Source organism: Epinephelus moara, chromosome 19 (genome assembly GCF_006386435.1).
Source record: "Epinephelus moara isolate mb chromosome 19, YSFRI_EMoa_1.0, whole genome shotgun sequence".
Taxonomy (NCBI): Eukaryota; Metazoa; Chordata; class Actinopteri; order Perciformes; family Serranidae; genus Epinephelus; species Epinephelus moara.
The window spans coordinates 6,555,398-6,573,004 of NC_065524.1; the positions used below are offsets into that span (position 1 = coordinate 6,555,398).

Here is a 17,607-nt window from a genome sequence, read left to right on the forward strand (position 1 = left end):
TTTTGTCAGAGTTCGCTAGCATGACTGTGGACTCTTGTCTTCATATATAAAGCATATTTAATACATTTTTAAAAACTCTAATATTTCTTTATTAGTCATGACTGAATATTTGAGATCATAGGAAAGAAAATGTCTCCCCTTCTGTTCCTGAGCTACGACATTGACTTATGGCCAGAAAAGTGTTTTTGCAAAACAATTTGATGTCACAGTTAAGCTGACCTTTTGGATTAAATGTCATCACTTCATAACTTTACCCTATTAGATATTTGTCTGAAATTTTGTCATAATCAATGTACGAAATTGTGGCCAAAAACATGTGAGGTCAAAGTGTATTTGACCACCAAAATCTTATCAGTTCATCCTTGGGTCCAAATGAACGTTTGTGCCAAATTTTAAGAAATTCCCTCAAGGTGTTCTTGAAATACCGGGGTTCACGAAAATGTGATGGACAAGGTCACAGTGACCTTGACCTTTGACCACCAAGATCTAATCAGTTCATCCTTGAGACAAAATGGACATTTGTGTCAAATTTGAAGCAGATCTCCTCAGTCATTCTTGGGATATTGCATACATACTGTAAACCCCAAAACAAACGCCTCCTGCCACGGCTATTGCCAGAGTGGGGGTATAATTAAGTTTGAACTTTTTTTTTTTTTTTTTTCGGGCTTCTGTCTCTCTCTCTTCTGGGGGAATGAGAGAGAGTGGGGGGATCACATGCAGCAAATGGTTGTGAGCCGGAGTCGAACCTGCGACTGCTGCAGTGAGGCATCGCCTCTGTATGTGGGGCGCAGGCACTATCCACTACGCTACCAACGGCCCAAATTTGAACTCTTTCTGACACAGTAGAAAAGGCAGATGATACAGCCAAAAAATGAATCCCAATACTTTCATAGAAAAACTTAAATGTACTGACAGTGACAGATGGATATCACATAAGGTTTTTTTTTTCTTCTTTCAACCTCTTGACCAATAATCAGAGTATAAACAATGTATTGCCCTTTGACACATAACACGGACAAGTCATCATTATTGTGACAACTTGTTTCCAGACTGACATCTTTGCTCGGATGTTCAGTGTCACTGTCTCTCCAGGACTTGCTGTCTCTCTCTGTCGTTGAGGCAACACGGCTGATGTCCTGTCAAATGCAGAAAGAAGCATTCGCACAATCAATGCATTACTTTCAAGCTCCATTTAATGTCCTAGCAAAAGGAGTATGTGACTGTTCTAAGGAGTGAGTAAAATAGAAAGTGCATTTTTTTTGTTCACTGGAATTCAACATAATAAAAAAGATCAAAGCAATTTTTTATGTCAGATGGAGCAGAATTATTAATTTTGTAGAAATAGCAAAGAAATCAGTAAAGGTACTCTGTTGGAGTATTTGGTGGTATGGTGTAGATCAAAGGCACATCACAGCTTTGTATCTCACTGGGGATTGTTGCACACGCACAGAAAACACATACACATGCACAAGCCTTCAAAATACATTTCCCATGTGGCTCTGACACACAGTCTTACGATCTACAGTCATGTTGATGGAGAAGTTCTGAGAGGCAACAAATGTTTATCCAGAGCATGGTGCTTTTTAATTTGGAGTCTGTAAAAGGGATAACATAGCATTTAAGAATGTCCATCTCAGCCTTTATTGTGGATATGATCCTGGAGAAATCAAATGAAGCAATGGATGACCAGAGGGGCTTTTTATCTCAGATTCTCTTACGTGGGTTTTTCTCTCTCTCATATTTTAAATAGTATCCTTAAAGAATGACCAATATCCTTGGTTACAACTGTTCTCGCTCTAACAGTCAAAAAGAAAAAAAAAGAGGAAATTAACATTCAGTAAACATTCTTCTCTAAAGGTAGTTTCCCTTATATAATCTGTATTTTTTTCTCTGCCAGTATACATAAACAAGTTTAATAACATACCAATCAGTGGTTATTTCACAATTGGAAAAAGCACAAAATGTTTACACTCTTTTACAGGTAAATAAAAGTTTTTGTCGACTGTTTTCAATAAGGGCGTAGCATACTTCATAGTTCATCTCATCGCGTTCCCCACATCCCCTGCTATTTTGCTATTAGATCTTTACATACAAATATTGACAAAGTGGTGGCTTGTGCTCTGAAGCCATCGAGTCTTTACGAGAGTAATAATCATCAGAAGGAGGAGGGAGGACGGGGGAGGGTTCGGAGATGCTGGGGAGGGAGGGGGCGGGAGGGTGGGGACTCATAGTTGGCCCTCACTGCAGTGGCTGTCCTGACTGCCACTGGGTTTTTCTGCATCCTGACTGGGCAGCTCTTTGAGGATGAGGGCAGCGCTCCGTTCTGAGAACTCGTCGCCGTCGGGCTCCAGACCGTCTGGACAGGGCAGCTTCAGGAGCTCCTCTCTGAGCTGAGCCGTGTGTCTCTGCAACACACACACAAACATGGTCAGGCTTAACATTAAATGAAACATTAATGGAATATATCACATTTCTAGAGTAACATGGCCAACCTAGCTGTTAAATGATAAGTCTGGAGCTATTCTATATTTATCTTATTGTCAACAAATTTCATGGAAAGACCAAAACCAACAATTTGTAAGTCCATCTCTTGATACACTGACATTTCTACTTTGTCTACGGCTCTCAGTCGGAAGCCCACTGGTTCCTACTGCAGATGGGGATCTTTTAAAACATCTCATAAATAACAAGTTACATCTATCTAGAATTATGGCATCATGGTTGTATGCCTCTGTGAACCCATCAAGTTGCAGTTACAGTTTACATCCGTATCTGTGAAAACACGGATGCTTCACACACTTCTTCCCCCCAGCAGCACAGACAATCTATACAATCAGCACAGTTTCAAGGTGGACACCCAAGATAAGTGTCACTAATTTAGTATCTGACCAAATGTCTCCACCTCTGTTCCTAAGATATGACACTGAACAATGGCCAACAAGGTGTGTTTATATAAAAACATTATGATGTCACAGTTAAGTTGACCTTTTGGATATTACATGTCATCACTTCATCACTTTATTCTATTCAATATTTGTGTGAAATTTTGTTGTAATTAATGTATGAATTCCTGAGTTGTGGATGAAAACGTGGGCACAGTGATCTTGACCTTTGACCACCAAATACTAATCAGCCCATCTTTTAGTCCAAGTGAATGTTTGTGCTAAAATTGGAAAAATTTCCTCAAGGAGTTTCTGAGCTATCGCATCCAAAAGAATGAGACAGACAAGGTCACAGTGACCTCTACCTCTGGCCATCAAAATATATATACATATATTTTTTTCTAGAAACCTGCATAACTATCAATGAGGGCTGTGCCATAACATCTCGTTCACATTGATACAGTTATAATTTTTTATATGATATGAAAAATTAATTATCGTGATACTCGCAATATTAGGACTTGTTGATATACTGACATAACACCGTTACCTACGGCAACAACAAGCATCGCTGAAAGCGAAATTATTATAGATTCTGAGGTTGTTCCAAAAAGAGGAGCAGCTTCAGTAGTGTGGAATAAACTGTGGTGTCCTGAATGTTTTATGAACAGCCCCGGACCTCTCAGACTCTTTTAGCAACCTACTGCTCATAGGGAACTCATTCAGCTGCTCCTCTGGCAGTTTACGAACGCACCCTGAGATTGGATTTCCAACTTGGAAACTCGGAGCAACCGCATCAACCCCGACTTACAAATTCAAGATGGCTGCTGGTCACATACATAGTGAGTAAACCCAGCAAGCAATAGTCGATTTAATTTTGAAATTGATTATATCTAATTTTCGCCATTGCAGATGGCGTGCGGTATGATATTCAATCACGTATGGAGAGTCAACAGTAATTAAAATATGTTTATCTCCATTTTTTGGACATGGTCTCTACATAGCCGTATAATTGATAATGTCTACACTTTGGCTATGGTTAGACGTCTACCAAATTTTCACTGACAGCCCAAATTCAGCCGTGATTTAGCCTAGACGTCAGGTCTTCATGTAGACGGCTATTAGACATTTTTTAAACCAAAAAATGCTTGCTGGGAACACTCTGCTAAAGTACTGTTAATAGCAATTTTATCTTATTTGTTTTACATTAGGTCAGCCATATCTGCGGCGTTCATCAGTTGTCTTTACTCCAAAAGTGCAAGGCTTTCTTGTGAGCGTCCATGTTTTTTTCCAACTTGTCCACTGTTGTCAACTAGAATGCAAAAACTGTTGTCAACTCGGAGGTGACGTCATTCCCACTTCCGACCTCCGAGTACAAAACAAACGCACCATTAGTGCAGCCTCTGGCATGGCTGTGGACTCTTATACCCTTTCAGTCAGCAGACATATGTATAACGAACATTACATTTTTCTCTCTGCTCTCCCTTTCTGTGTTCCTTCTCTCTTTTCCTATTCATGATTAGGTTCACAAAAGCTGGGGAGCCTCTGAGCAGTGTCCCACCTGGGTCAGGAGGTTGTGAAGGTTGACTGACAAGTAATTGACCCCTGTCAGTGTCTGTCTGAAGGGGGCATTAGTCTTGTTAATAGTTTCTGGACAATAATGTAGCTCTGTGACACAGAGGAATAACATCAGGCTTTGGATACACACACAATACTTATTAGTAAGGTACATTTTCTTTTCTTGGAATTTGTTGACAATAAGAAAAATATACAACATCACCAGACCGATCCTCAACAGATCAGATAATACACAACAAAAACATGTGTCTCCCCTCCTTAATCATGGGCTCCTCCTAAGTTTGCATCGTCTCCTACGCCCTTAACCCTTCAACTTCTGGAGCTGACACATAGCACAAATAGAAGAACATCCAGGATGAGGACAGAGCAACATTCTTTCATTTCCAAACAAGAATCCAGAGTTTTGTCTCCACTGGCCTGCAGATGTGGGACAGGAGGTGGCTGCTATTAGTGGAGCTGGATTACTTACAGTGGGGTAGTTGTGCTTATTTACCGCCAGAGGGAGAAGAGATGAGAGCTGCCACAGAGACTGGAGACACACAGTTTGTGGGTGGTGAGTATTGTGTTAGAGTGTGTGTCTCTGTGTATATTATGAGTTCCTGTGTGTGTCTCAGAGAAAAGTCGACTGGGGACATGACACAAGGCGGCCTGTCGAGAGCCCACTGTCCGCTGCAGCCAGTTTGCTGTTAATTAGCAGGACACCCGGGCTCAAACACAAATTGTGTTTGCAGTCTGCTTCCTTCATCAACCTCATTTCTTGCACAGCACAGAGACAGTACACCTGGGTTCATTTAGCAGAGTAAAGTCAGACTGAATGTGTGAGAGATTCACGCAAAAGCACACAAGTGGAAATGTGGGTTAAGATTCCATAATCAGTCCCTCAATGAGGTTGCAATCTAAAAATCTCATTATTTCGCTGTAGAGTTGCATGCAGCCTATTGATTCGCTCTCACCTTGCAGGACCGGAGCTACCCATTGGTTCATGGCTTTAACAACAGAGCCGTGCAGTTTTGGTGTTGATATGAGATTAACGGCTCTGTGTCTGATGTTAACCACTACCGCAGGGCTTAGGCCCAAGAACCAAAGCATTAGGAGTACGGATGAGATCATGTTGAGCAGGAGCAGAGCGGTTCGTGAAGACCGTCCCTTCAGTGCTGCATTGTAGGCATCAACAGCTGATCATCTGCATTTTCACTTGCCCCCAGAGTTTCATTGCAAAAATGCACATGACATGCATCACAATGTTTTAGAGAGTCTACTGTGATATTAGATCTTTCAGGCTGAAACAATTCCCAAAATGGCCCGGAAATCCTGTAAGAGACTTCATAATACTGACTGTTGTGCATTATCAATATATTGAGTACATATAATGACATTACCTTTAGTGCAGCAGCGTGATGAGACATGGTGCGACCGACCCTCTTGTCGCTGCTGTACTGCTGGATGTCAGCAATCCACTCCTCACACTGAGACATGATCTCTGTTCGCTTCAGGTAGAAATGTTTATGGATAACCTGCAAACACATGACACAACAGTGTTCACCAACAGGGCAACAGAATAAAGGCATTCTTCTATGCTGTATAAACATAAAGATACATATCCATATAGTTAATACAGGCAACATCTCTATAGTCTTTTGCAGTGCGTTTGTAACATTTATAGCCTGACAAGCCTGTAATTTGCAGCTTATTTACTTACAGCTTATTTTATGCCATATGGGTCGAATTTACAGCGAAGATATGAGACAGAACTGGTGTATGAAACTGTGTTGTTGCACAAATAAAGACAAATCTGCACGTGGTAGTGTGAAATCAGAAAAAGAGGTGATGATGATGCTGCTATTGAAATGTTTCAACTTGTGCACATAATTAGTGCTCGTCCAAAGGCTTTGTGACTCCACTTCATGAACAAGTTTCTGGCAAGTTTTGAGATTAGTCAGAGTCTAAGTTGCTACACTAACACAATGTTGGTACGGTCATTACATCAGTGATAATGAACACTAAGGGTGGGAATCTCCAGGCACCTCACAAATGAACAAACATTTGCATAACCGATTATAGACATTTGTGAATCAATGCCGAATTCTCCACTTCCGCATCGCGATGCATCTAAGAATCGATTTTTACCCCACCCCTAGCGAATACACACTGCAGAAACATTTCAGTGGTCAAATGTGTATGAATAAAACAACATGAACACCTGCCTTATGTTCAATCTGAATGCACAATAAAATCAATTGTTAGTACAGTAGTTGTTCATGTTATGAATATCCATGCTAGCAGTGTGAATCTGAGGATGTCTGTCCGTTGGTCCACCACTTTGGTCCAGACTAAAATCTCAACAACTATTGGATAAATTGCCATTAAATTTAGTACAGATATCCATGATGATCAGAGAATGGATTCTACTGACTTTGATCCTAGACTTTTTCAGAATTCAGGTCAGAATGTTCCACTGAAATATCTCAACAACCACTGGATGGATTGCCATGAATTGCAGTTCAGACATTCAGGTTCTCCTTAGGATAAAATGTAATAACTCTGGTGCTCCTCTGTTGTTTTTTTCTTTGTGTTTAGTGCTAATGAGCAAATGCTAGCGTGCTAACATGGTGGTGGTGAAGATGCCGATGATTTTAGCTTAAAGCATTGTTGTGCATAAAAACAGCCTTGCAGAGCCACCGGCATAGTTTTAGACTTTTAAGAGTGACACACATACATGTGACAAGCATCAGAACACCAACATTCATTGTTTTCTTTGTAAGCCTGTATACCTGCAGCATCTGGACACACGTCAACTCATCTGGCTTTGACATATTCCCTCTTTCCAAATTTACGTTTTCTAGGCCCGCCTTATTCTGCCTCTGTTTGGCTTCCCCTGACACTCTTACCTTAACCCTAAACAATGGTACTACTCTTGCCCTAAACCTAATCAATACAACCATCAAAGGGTAAGCCAAGTAGCCAATCATAAGGGGAGTACGGTGGGTCATTCCTTCGCTATCCTACGAAATGCAAATCCACTTCCCAATATCAACCCCTATCAATTCTTCAGCAAGTAGCTATTTTAGGATCGGCACTTACATCTACTCAACCATGACAATGTTTTCTATCTATATGATGTGTTTGATGGGAAGGATGTCAAATGATGTAACACCGCTGATGTGTGTAGCATGGTCACCCTGTTCCTCCACAGGATAAACTTTCACCAGTCTTTGGTATTATTTGCTGTATAAAAACTCCACCAAACCTCCATGATATCACAGTTATAGTTTCAAAATGCTTACATACTGGCAGATGTTAATCCAGATTTTTATCTGTATACCATAAATGTGAAAACATGTTGAGGAACCTTGCTGATTATTGGGCAGTCACAGAAAATGTGGCTTCATGTCTGTGATCAGTGCCTCTCTGATGAGTCTATCTGCTCCCTCTACAATGGATCTAATGAAGTAGATGCCACACACAGCATACAAATTCCTCTTTTACAATGAGAATAATCAACACAATCAACTTCTCTCTTCATCCTCTTCATTACTTAGGGGCTGTTTGTTATCAAGGGTGCTTAAGTCACTCTCTGACATCATATGTACGACATTCTGCTCGAAAGCTGGTGTCAATCATCTACACCCAAGTCCCCTGCCGTCCTGCCCCTTCAGTCGACTTCCTAGCAACAGTCGCCAGGGCCAGGCCATCAGTATGCAGTGAGCGCTGTAGTGGATGTGTCTGTAGTTGCTGCTCTGCTGGTGGAGGGAGTGGATTAGTTATTATGGTGTCTGCTGATTTGCAGTTTACCAGTAGAGGAGAGGCAAAGAGGAAGCAGAGAGGGTTTGAGGACCGCTTTAATCTCTCCCTTCCTTCTACAGTACATCTCCCTCTGCTCTCTTCATTTTCATTCCATCTTTGTCGCGACTTCCCATCTCTCTTCCTCTGTCTATTGTTCCTCCCACCCAACCCCCCACTCCCTCTGCTCCCTAAGTTACATTCAGTGAGGTGGGTCTCCAGCTAGGGGAAATGTTTCAAGGTCACAGATGTGTGGTAAACATGGCCAGATCGGCTGTTGCTCATGCTTTCTGGAGAACGAGACAAGGTACAGGAATCGAAACACGGAGTCCACATACAACCCATGATAAGAAACATAAAGACAGAAGCACATGCCTGACATTATGCATAGATATGTTAAGATATGTGGTTTAAAGGGGTTGTTTTCCCTGGGGAAATATGTCGCGAGGGCAAGCAGCCATTTAACTTTTGGTATTTGGACATTACCATCAATCACAGCTCTGGACAGAAGCTCTATATGCAAACCATCTCTGATCATAAAGCAAAGGATGAGACTGTTTTGACAAATGACCTTTCAGAAAATACATGTTTTTACACACACACACACACACACACACACACACACACACACACACAGGTACATAGAGAAATGTACACACAAGTACATTCAGCTCATATGTGCAGTCAGAGACAAGGTTCTCTGATGGAGAGCCCTGGCTGGCAGATAAACCCAGTGACCTTTGAGGTAATGCTGTCCACTCATTATTCCACAGGGCAACTGAGGGAGGAGGAGAAGCCGAGGAATAGATGTGTGCAAACGCTCAACACATAAAGGGTCAAGGGCAAGAGTAAATCGTGCAGCCATTAACAAGTTCCTTATTCTTAGTTTTCTGTGTTCCATCAGTGGAGTGCCGAGGCCTCAGGTCCCTGTCCGACTAACACTGACCACAGCCCTGACCTACTCCCATACTGGAGTATAAATATTTCCAACTCTGATGTCCACAGCACAGACTCCCATGATGCAAAGCTACATCATCAGCAAAGTAAAACAGGTTTATAGCACAAACTGAAGCACAGCTTATTCTCAACAAACTGTCATCTATTTGGTTCACCTCACTGAAACAGCAATCTGCATGAAATATCCTTTCAAAGCGAGCAGTTACTTCAGTCGGAGGCCTCCACGTGGGGAAGACAGACAGGACAGGAGAAAACTCCGACCAATCAATGCATTCGGTCTGAATGCAATGATTGGTCGGAGTTTTATCCCCAGAGCCACAACACCAGTGAGACTAAAAACTTTTATTTTTAAGACTGATTCCTCTCTTGGTATCTCTATGCTTGCTGTACTGGTATAATTGTTTGGGGTCAGGACCAACCAACCTTTCTCTCTCTACAAGTGCCAAATGCCCAGCAATTTATGGTGAATTCTTGCAGCCTTTCTCAACAGTGGAGAGTATGCCAAGTTATTTGAATTCTTTTAAGCTTAAATTAAACAGTAATGCATTTGAAAAAATGTATTTTGTTTTGCAGAAAAACTAGAAATACAGCGGTTGTATGCGTTCACAAAGCATTTACATTCATGTCTGTCCAGACTCATGTAATAGTGAAGACCTTGAATGAATTTATTGAAAAAGTATAAAGTGAAATTTTGGTCCAAATTGTAGTTGTCACTATATTGATGTATGATTCCATACTGTCGTAACTGATTGACTACTTTTACACTGAAGTACAGAGGACTGATAGAGACCTTCATCATTTAGTGCAACAACAGTCACCTGAAGCTCAATATCAGCAAAAACAGTGAACCTGTGGTGGACTTCCAGGAGAAGAGAATAGACAACAAAGTTGTAGCCATGACAGTAGACAGTATTTCAAATATCGATGTTGTTGCAAAGAAGCTACATATTCTAAAACATAGATTTTTCACACACATCTTCAACCCAACAGCACAGAAGATATATACAATCAGCAGTGTCAAGGTGGAAAGCCAAGATTAGTGTCACCAATTCACTATCTGACCAAATGTCTCCCCTTCTGTTCCTGAGTTATGGCATTGAATAATGGTTAAAAAAAAAAAAAAAAAAGCAATATGATGTCAAAGTGAAATTGACCCTCAACTTTCTGGATATAGAGTGCCACCACTTCATCTTTTTATTCTAGTAGACATTAGAGTATAAGTTCCTGAGTTGTGGCCAAAAACATGTTTTGTAAGGTCACAGAGACCTTTGACTACCAAACTCTAATCAGTATACGTGAGTACAATGGACGTTCATGCCAAATTTGAGAAATTCCTTCAAGGCGTTCTTGAGATATCACATTCAAAAGAATGGGACACACAGATCACCTGATAAACATGATGCCTCAAGTCAGGGCTGTTGCTGTTGGAGACATTAAGATGCTACTTCCTCACAGGAAGGTAAAAAATGTATCACTTGTTTTCAGTATTAGATCTCATCATATTGGCAGTGGTATTACAAATGTCAAACTTTACCTAGCCTTAAAATAATCCCCTTAATGTCCCTGGTTTGTCTGTGACAATATAAAAAAACAAAAGCTGAAGTATTATTGGAAGTCACATGTAATATGTACAGTGCTGTATAGTGCAGATGTTAACAGTTAAAGTTCAGGTAGCAATGTACAGCACCACTATACCAAACTTTTTTATTTGGTTTTATTACCATACATTTATATCTCCCAGCTGTAGATGGAGTCCTGGGTTTTGCCAGGCTATAGGCAAAGGTAATCAGGCTCTGTAATTAAGGTGTTGATGCTGGGGAATTTTTTTTTCTATGACGATGGCTGGAAAGCCTTTCCAGACCACCACTAGTTAGCACTATTAGCACTAGTTAGCACTATAATATCTGCTGAGCTGCCAGCACCCAGGAAACTACTTCCCCCATTGCAGCTTGATACACACATATACACAAACACATACACTCTTAAAGAAAAGGTAACACATGAGTCTAACTGCTTGGTTATAGCAAGACAGAGATGTCTCACTAAAACCAATCAATAATGCAGCCATATAGAGAGAACTCATAGGAGCAATCCAATTCCCTGTCAGGACAGCCTCCTACCACTTCGTGCTGCGTGTTAGAGTGTTACTATGTGATACTGTACGCAGTGAATGGGAAGGATTTTGTGTGTGACTGAAGGTGCTACTGCACATATTTCCTTGTTCTGTGCAGCAGTGGAAGGTTCACTGAGTGCAGCTCTCAATCCATATGAGCACGGCCTCCAGACGTCAGCCGAAGAATATATGGAAGTAGGTTCAACCTCCAATGCTACCCCCCCACTCCCTCCTCCTCACAGCTATGAATCTGACGATCTGGTCTATGACACTGACCCTCACCTTATGGTACTGAACCATGAGCAGAAACAGTGTTGGTGCTATTTGCCTGAGATGATGTGAAGCTAGTTAAGGATGTCAACTTGTCAGTGGTTCCAAAGGCCTTTTTACACTTCAGTTCAGACGTGAATATGACAATGCTGGCTCTGCACTCAAACATACAGCTTGCTAACACCATACACACAGTGAGGTCCTTCCTTACCTCAAACATGCACATTTACAAGTGTACTCTCGTTCTCTCTATCTCTCACACACACAATGATCCATATTTTAACATGCGACCCATTGTCCTTAATTCCACCTGACAATCTGCTCCTGCATAATTCAAGCCTGTACTCCACTCTGTAGCTCTCTCTCTATAAATAGCACGTGGAAACACTGGATTCTCACACACACCCATCAAAAATAAAATCTTATCTATGCAATAGGATCCCACTAATCCAATGCTCAAATGAGCTTAAAAAAAAGTAGCACCATCGGCAGCATGGCCTCATGGGACCACAATGTGGATGCATATGAGTCTTGATAATAATCCTATTCAAGATGGGATTAGTGTCACCAATTCCGTAACCGGCCAAATATTTCTCCTTCTGTTTTTGAGTTATGACGTTGAATAATTGCCAAAAAAGTGTTTTTGCAGATCATTATTATGACATATTGAAGCTGACCTGTTGGATATAAAATGCCATCACTTTGTTTTATTTTATTACATATTTGTGTAAAATTGTGCCATAATTAGCTTATGAATTCTTGATTTTAGGTCACAGTGAACTTGACCTTTGAACACCAACACTCATCTTTGAGTCCAATTGGATATTTGTGCCAAATTTGAAGAAATCCCCTCAAGGTGTTCTTGAGATATCACATTTTAGAGAATGAGCCAGACACAAGGTCACAGCAACCTTGACCTTTAACCACCAAAAGTTAATCAGTTCATCATTGAGTCTAAGTGGATGTTTGGGCCAAATAAAAAAAAAAAAAAAAAAAAAAAAATTCTTGAGGCGTTCTTGAGATATCGCATTCACAGGAATAGGACAAACATCCCAAAAAAGATCATTCTTCCAGCCACGTCTGTCTCTGGCGCAGAGGCATAAATATTACTCAAGTCAATAAATCAATCGATTTTGATTAAAGCAAAATTTTCATTACACCTCACAGTTTAACAGTGTTGGACAAAACAACCACATTCAATGTCCACTTAGTAGCCTGCCCCAGAGCTTCCAACTGTTTCAAAGATCCTTTTTTTATGAGCACCTTCAGGAGTTCATTCATGACATTGGAAACTGCAGACAGTGAAAAACTAAACAATTGATAGCAGAAACAATGTGTATGTGGTCACGTGTACAAAAGAAGGACATATACACTTCAACTAGTCAGCAAAGCTCAATGATAGCAGCTGGCTGAGTTGTATCTAGTCGAATCTAGTTGAATATTTAGGAGAGGCTCTAACATAAAGCCCGCACTACTGCTGCTGAATCCCATGCTGAGCTCACACAGTCAACACAGCTTTAGAAGACATTTTCAGTGATAAGGATGCAGCAGCGTTCAAAATGAGGTCAAGATAATGGATAACCTGAAGAACTCCGCGACAGAATTAGAGAACAGTGAAGCTGTTGCCAGCAAAGAGTCTGCTGTTATTCATCAAGAGTGAGAGACCAGCTGGAACAGCAAAGGTTGATATGGAGGCTTCTGATGAAGCTGTACAACAAAATCAGACAACTACAAGAAGATAGAGGCCAGTTGGTTCATGTGGAGGACATCCTCTAGGACAAGCTGAGCAACTCTATTGATTTTCAGTCATTCTGGAAGAGAGCCTCCAAAGACCTAGAGGGATAGTGGAAGGGAACCATACATATAATGACTTACTGGGTTTTCAAACAGAGATAATGCTGAGAGCCAAAGAATGGAGACCTGCAGAGATGGTGCATATCAGCACTCAACCATCAAGACCAGTCACTGAGAGGATGCCTCTCATGCTTACTCATAAAACTGCCACGTGTGTCAAGATTCAAAGTGCAAAAGATGCTGCCTCAGGATGTGCTTAGGCAAGTGAGAGACTTGACAGTGTCAGTCTCGAGACACATCAGCTAAGCTGCAGTGGGGACCACCGCGTCAGCAGACATTGCTGCACCTTCAGCACCAAGGACAGCAGATATTTGCAGCCCGTTCCTGACTTCTGAATCACAGCTCACATCTTTAAATGTTTAATGATGTAAATAGGTCTGGTCTTAGGCTCATTCATGGCATATCCTAGACGGCTAGCAATCTACCTTGCTATATCCATGAAAAATAGCAACAAAAAATGACAACAAGCATGATGGAGACTGGTGTAGCTAATTAGATTGTTGTAAATTAAACAGAAGAAACTCTCAGGGAAAGAAAATGGCTGCGTGAGGTTTTGCAAGTTGTGAGTCATGGTATCAAACCAAATCCATATTAAATAAGAGGTTTTGTTTGGCCTAAAGCAGGCCAGGTCGGGTGGAAATCTGAAAGGGATGGGGATCAGACACATCTGTCAGAGCAAATAACATATGAGCTTACAAATTTGTCTAGATCCCAGGCTAACAAGACCCACTAGTATATCAACAAGATGAGAAAGTAAGGGGAGATGCAGATGATATCCTCAAAAGTGAAATAAAGAGTGCTAGATTATAAAGCAGACATTTTATGAATCAGGCCCAAAGATAACTACACTATTGGCAAGACGGGTTCGATATGGTATTTTTATGCCATGTTTGCACTGGATGCCGAAGCAACCTGATATGTCAACCGTTGCCCAAGCAGTCCTGAGCAGTTGCCTGGCCTTTCATTCCAGAAGCACATTTCTCTGTGCCAGTCAGCAAGTTATTCTGCTCCTCGTATCTCTTTTACTCACATGTAGAGCTGTGTGTGTGTGTGTGTGTGTGTGTGTGTGTGTGTGTGTGTGTGTGTGTACTTGTCTCTTTTGCTCTCTGTTTAGACACAGCTGACAAATATGTGGAATAAGTAAGCATGGAATGCATGTTCTATAATTTATTATAACCAGATCATTTATACCATATCTGATATATCTTTAACATCCTTCATAATAGATTATCAGTGTTTTCTTGCCCTATTTGACTGCAGGTTGTGGCACAAATAGACTAGACACGTAATCTATTGCTGCCAAAGGCAACTTGGCTGTAAGGCTCAGGCAGCGAGGCATCCTCTGTGAACAACCCAACTAGTTAACATGGGAGCTGAAAAGAAGCAAGCAGCGCTCTACAGAAAATCAACGTGCTTTGTGGCACTTCGTGTCCAGTGTGAACCCAGCTTTAGTGTCATATGCAAAGCCATTTCTCCTCTAAATATGGCATGTCATATTGTCGCAGAGAAGCTCATTTGAAGTTTGCTACTTGACATCTGGGGAGGCCTGCAGATTACTGGGAGAGTGTAATGTGGCCAGACAAGATAAAAATCTAACTTCAACATCTGGCAAATATGTGATATGATTTTTATGATGTAAATGTAGTATTGTAGCAATCAAAGTGAATGTCAACATGACACTGAGAATTGATTCCAGAAATCTATAAAAGAGACAACGCTGTATCTGTTGCAGACATCCACTTCACTCTATAAATCATTCAATATGCCGCCATCATGTTAGTCATTGCCTATAGATTCCGTATTTGATTTGTGAATGCTTGGTCCTCTTCAGACAGCACTGTAATTTATTACTTATTTATTGTGTCCTTTTTAAGCACAAAGAAATACAATCAATTTATCAAACCATGAAATACTGTTTAAGAGACAATTTAAAGTCATAGGCATGTTCTCCTCACATTAGGTGACATTATTTTGTACAAGTTTTCACAGTGGATTTTTCTCCTTGTGGTTTCATTCATATAAACATCTTGCAAAAGCATTTGAGAAAATGTAGGAATGAAATGAGAGCCACAACCTTGAACTGTAATAAATAGCAGAGGTCTACATGTCTAAATGGATATCTGCAGGAAGGCAATGACTACTAAATCCACTGCTCATGGCTGGTTGTCTTCCTCTCTGTGTCGATGTTTGTCTCAGCTGAGGACTTAAAGGTGCTAAAAGGCCAGGGGTGAGAAAAGCACATGGGAGTATCTCACCAAGCTTAATTGAATTTCTGTGTGCGTATGTGTGAGATTGCTCAGCCGGGTGGCATTGCCATGTCCTACTAAGTCCCCTCAATATCTCTCGGTCCAACGGTCCATTTCACAAAATGGCTTGGTGATGTCATGGACCCGTTTTTTTTTTTTCAATCCCTGCACTGCCTGCTGTGCAAAGGCCAGATAGACTTATATATTTCACCTTCAAATCCCACAGAAATACAAGCAGCACTTGCCATGGATACATGAGGTGAATAATGTTACTCATACAAATACTCACATCCAGAACATTTTACTCATATCCTGAAGAAAGTCTTAACTACAAAGCATCTGAAACCCTTTGGTACTGTTCAATTCCTTGACAAATGTGACATATCCAACACAGTGAACATCCAACACAGTGAACATCCAACACAGTGAACAACACATCTGCTATTATTTTTTGTCAAAGTGGCCTCATTGCTGTGTGGTTATGCAGTGCATATTTCTAAAATCCAATAAAAGGCAGTACAAGAGGCTTCCTAGAAGGCTGGAAAATGAAACACTAAAATCATTATATTTTCCTGTGATTCACAAAAATAGGGCCCAGTGAGATTTTTGCTATGTCTACATTATGCCCATCAATTCTTATAGCTATGATTGTACTCTCTGTAATCTATGTAATGCTGAATGATTGGTTTTATTTTAAAATGAGGAGTGCAACTGTTAAATCACAATCGTATTATTATCATTGTCTTAGTAAGATGTAAAAAAGTTGGATTAAAGTTTAGCAGGCGACTGTTGACTTTGTCCGCTATTATAAAATTGTCAGCAGCTAAGCTGTAGCTAACATTAATTCAGTAAGATGGTCAAACTTAAAAGATTAACTTCTTGCCTTCTGCATGCCCATGACTGTGATACTTTGGCCACATCCACACTGATATGTTTTTTTTTTTTTTTTTTTGGACTGTGTCATCATTTCCAAAGGTCTCCATATTAGGGTTCCAAAACACCAGAGTAATGTGGACACTAGGCATAAATGTAGCAATAGTTACGCATTTTAAAATGAAAATGTTTAAGTGTAAGCAGAGTAAATCTCAACCAAAGATAGTTTTCTCAAAAAAGAAATGCCAGTTTGTATCATTTTGATATTTGAAAAAAATAGAGTGTAAACTGTGTCACTTTTTTGTTATTAAAAGAGACTTGCAGAATGATGTCTCTACATTATTAATCTAACTGGTTGCATCACAAACTAGTTAGCTGCCATCTTGATGGTTGTCCAGCATGACAGACAGTTGGTAGATGGCTAACTGATCCCAAAATCCCCTGTTAAATTTGTGCGCATATCAGGGTCTATCAACCAGACAGGTTAACCAGTCGATATCCTCTGGATTAGGTCTGTGACGAAGCTTGTCAAATAATAATTGGAAGGCTAACAATAGCTCAACTAGCTAAGTTGAAAGCTGCCAATGGTGTTATTACACTTGACAGACGCAACATATGAACCTTAGGTGGGAATCTTAACGCAGGTACCAATAAATAATTTCATGATTTTCTTGTACTGTTAAATAATTACAACACTCATGTTTTTTTGTTGGTTTTGTTTTTAACTTAATCTTTACCGTTATTTTGTTTTGTTTAAAAAACAAAGTTAGCTCAGATAATTTGTAGTTAGACTTTTCACTGACCAACTGATTTGACAGAAAGCAACCAAGAAATTGACAAGAAATTGCATAATTTTAACAAATTTTCATGTAGGAACGTACTTGTGATTATGCTTGGTAGAAATGTATGTCATTCAATACCACCTTGATCACCAACAGTAGGTCTGGCAATGATTTTACAGAAAGTAATTCAAATATTGGTCAGAAGACTTAAAAACAAATATTTATGCTCAAATCGTTGAGCCCAAACTCTTATTTGAATTGTGATAGCTTTA

At 40.3% G+C, this 17,607-nt stretch overlaps 1 protein-coding gene across 8 annotated transcripts in view; it reads right to left on the reverse strand.

Moving 5' to 3' along the window:
* Positions 1 to 1,175: 1,175 nt before the first annotated feature.
* Positions 1,176 to 17,607, reverse strand: part of birc6 (baculoviral IAP repeat containing 6) — a 151,910-nt gene continuing 135,478 nt past the window's right edge. For all 8 annotated transcript variants that reach the window (XM_050072004.1, XM_050072003.1, XM_050072009.1 and 5 more), the window contains exons 72-73: positions 5,840 to 5,974; positions 1,176 to 2,405 (exon numbers count right to left, since the gene is read on the reverse strand). In XM_050072004.1, the coding sequence (XP_049927961.1) occupies positions 2,226 to 2,405; positions 5,840 to 5,974 (315 nt within the window). In that variant the 3' untranslated portion in view covers positions 1,176 to 2,225. The remainder of the gene's footprint in view (positions 2,406 to 5,839; positions 5,975 to 17,607) is intronic.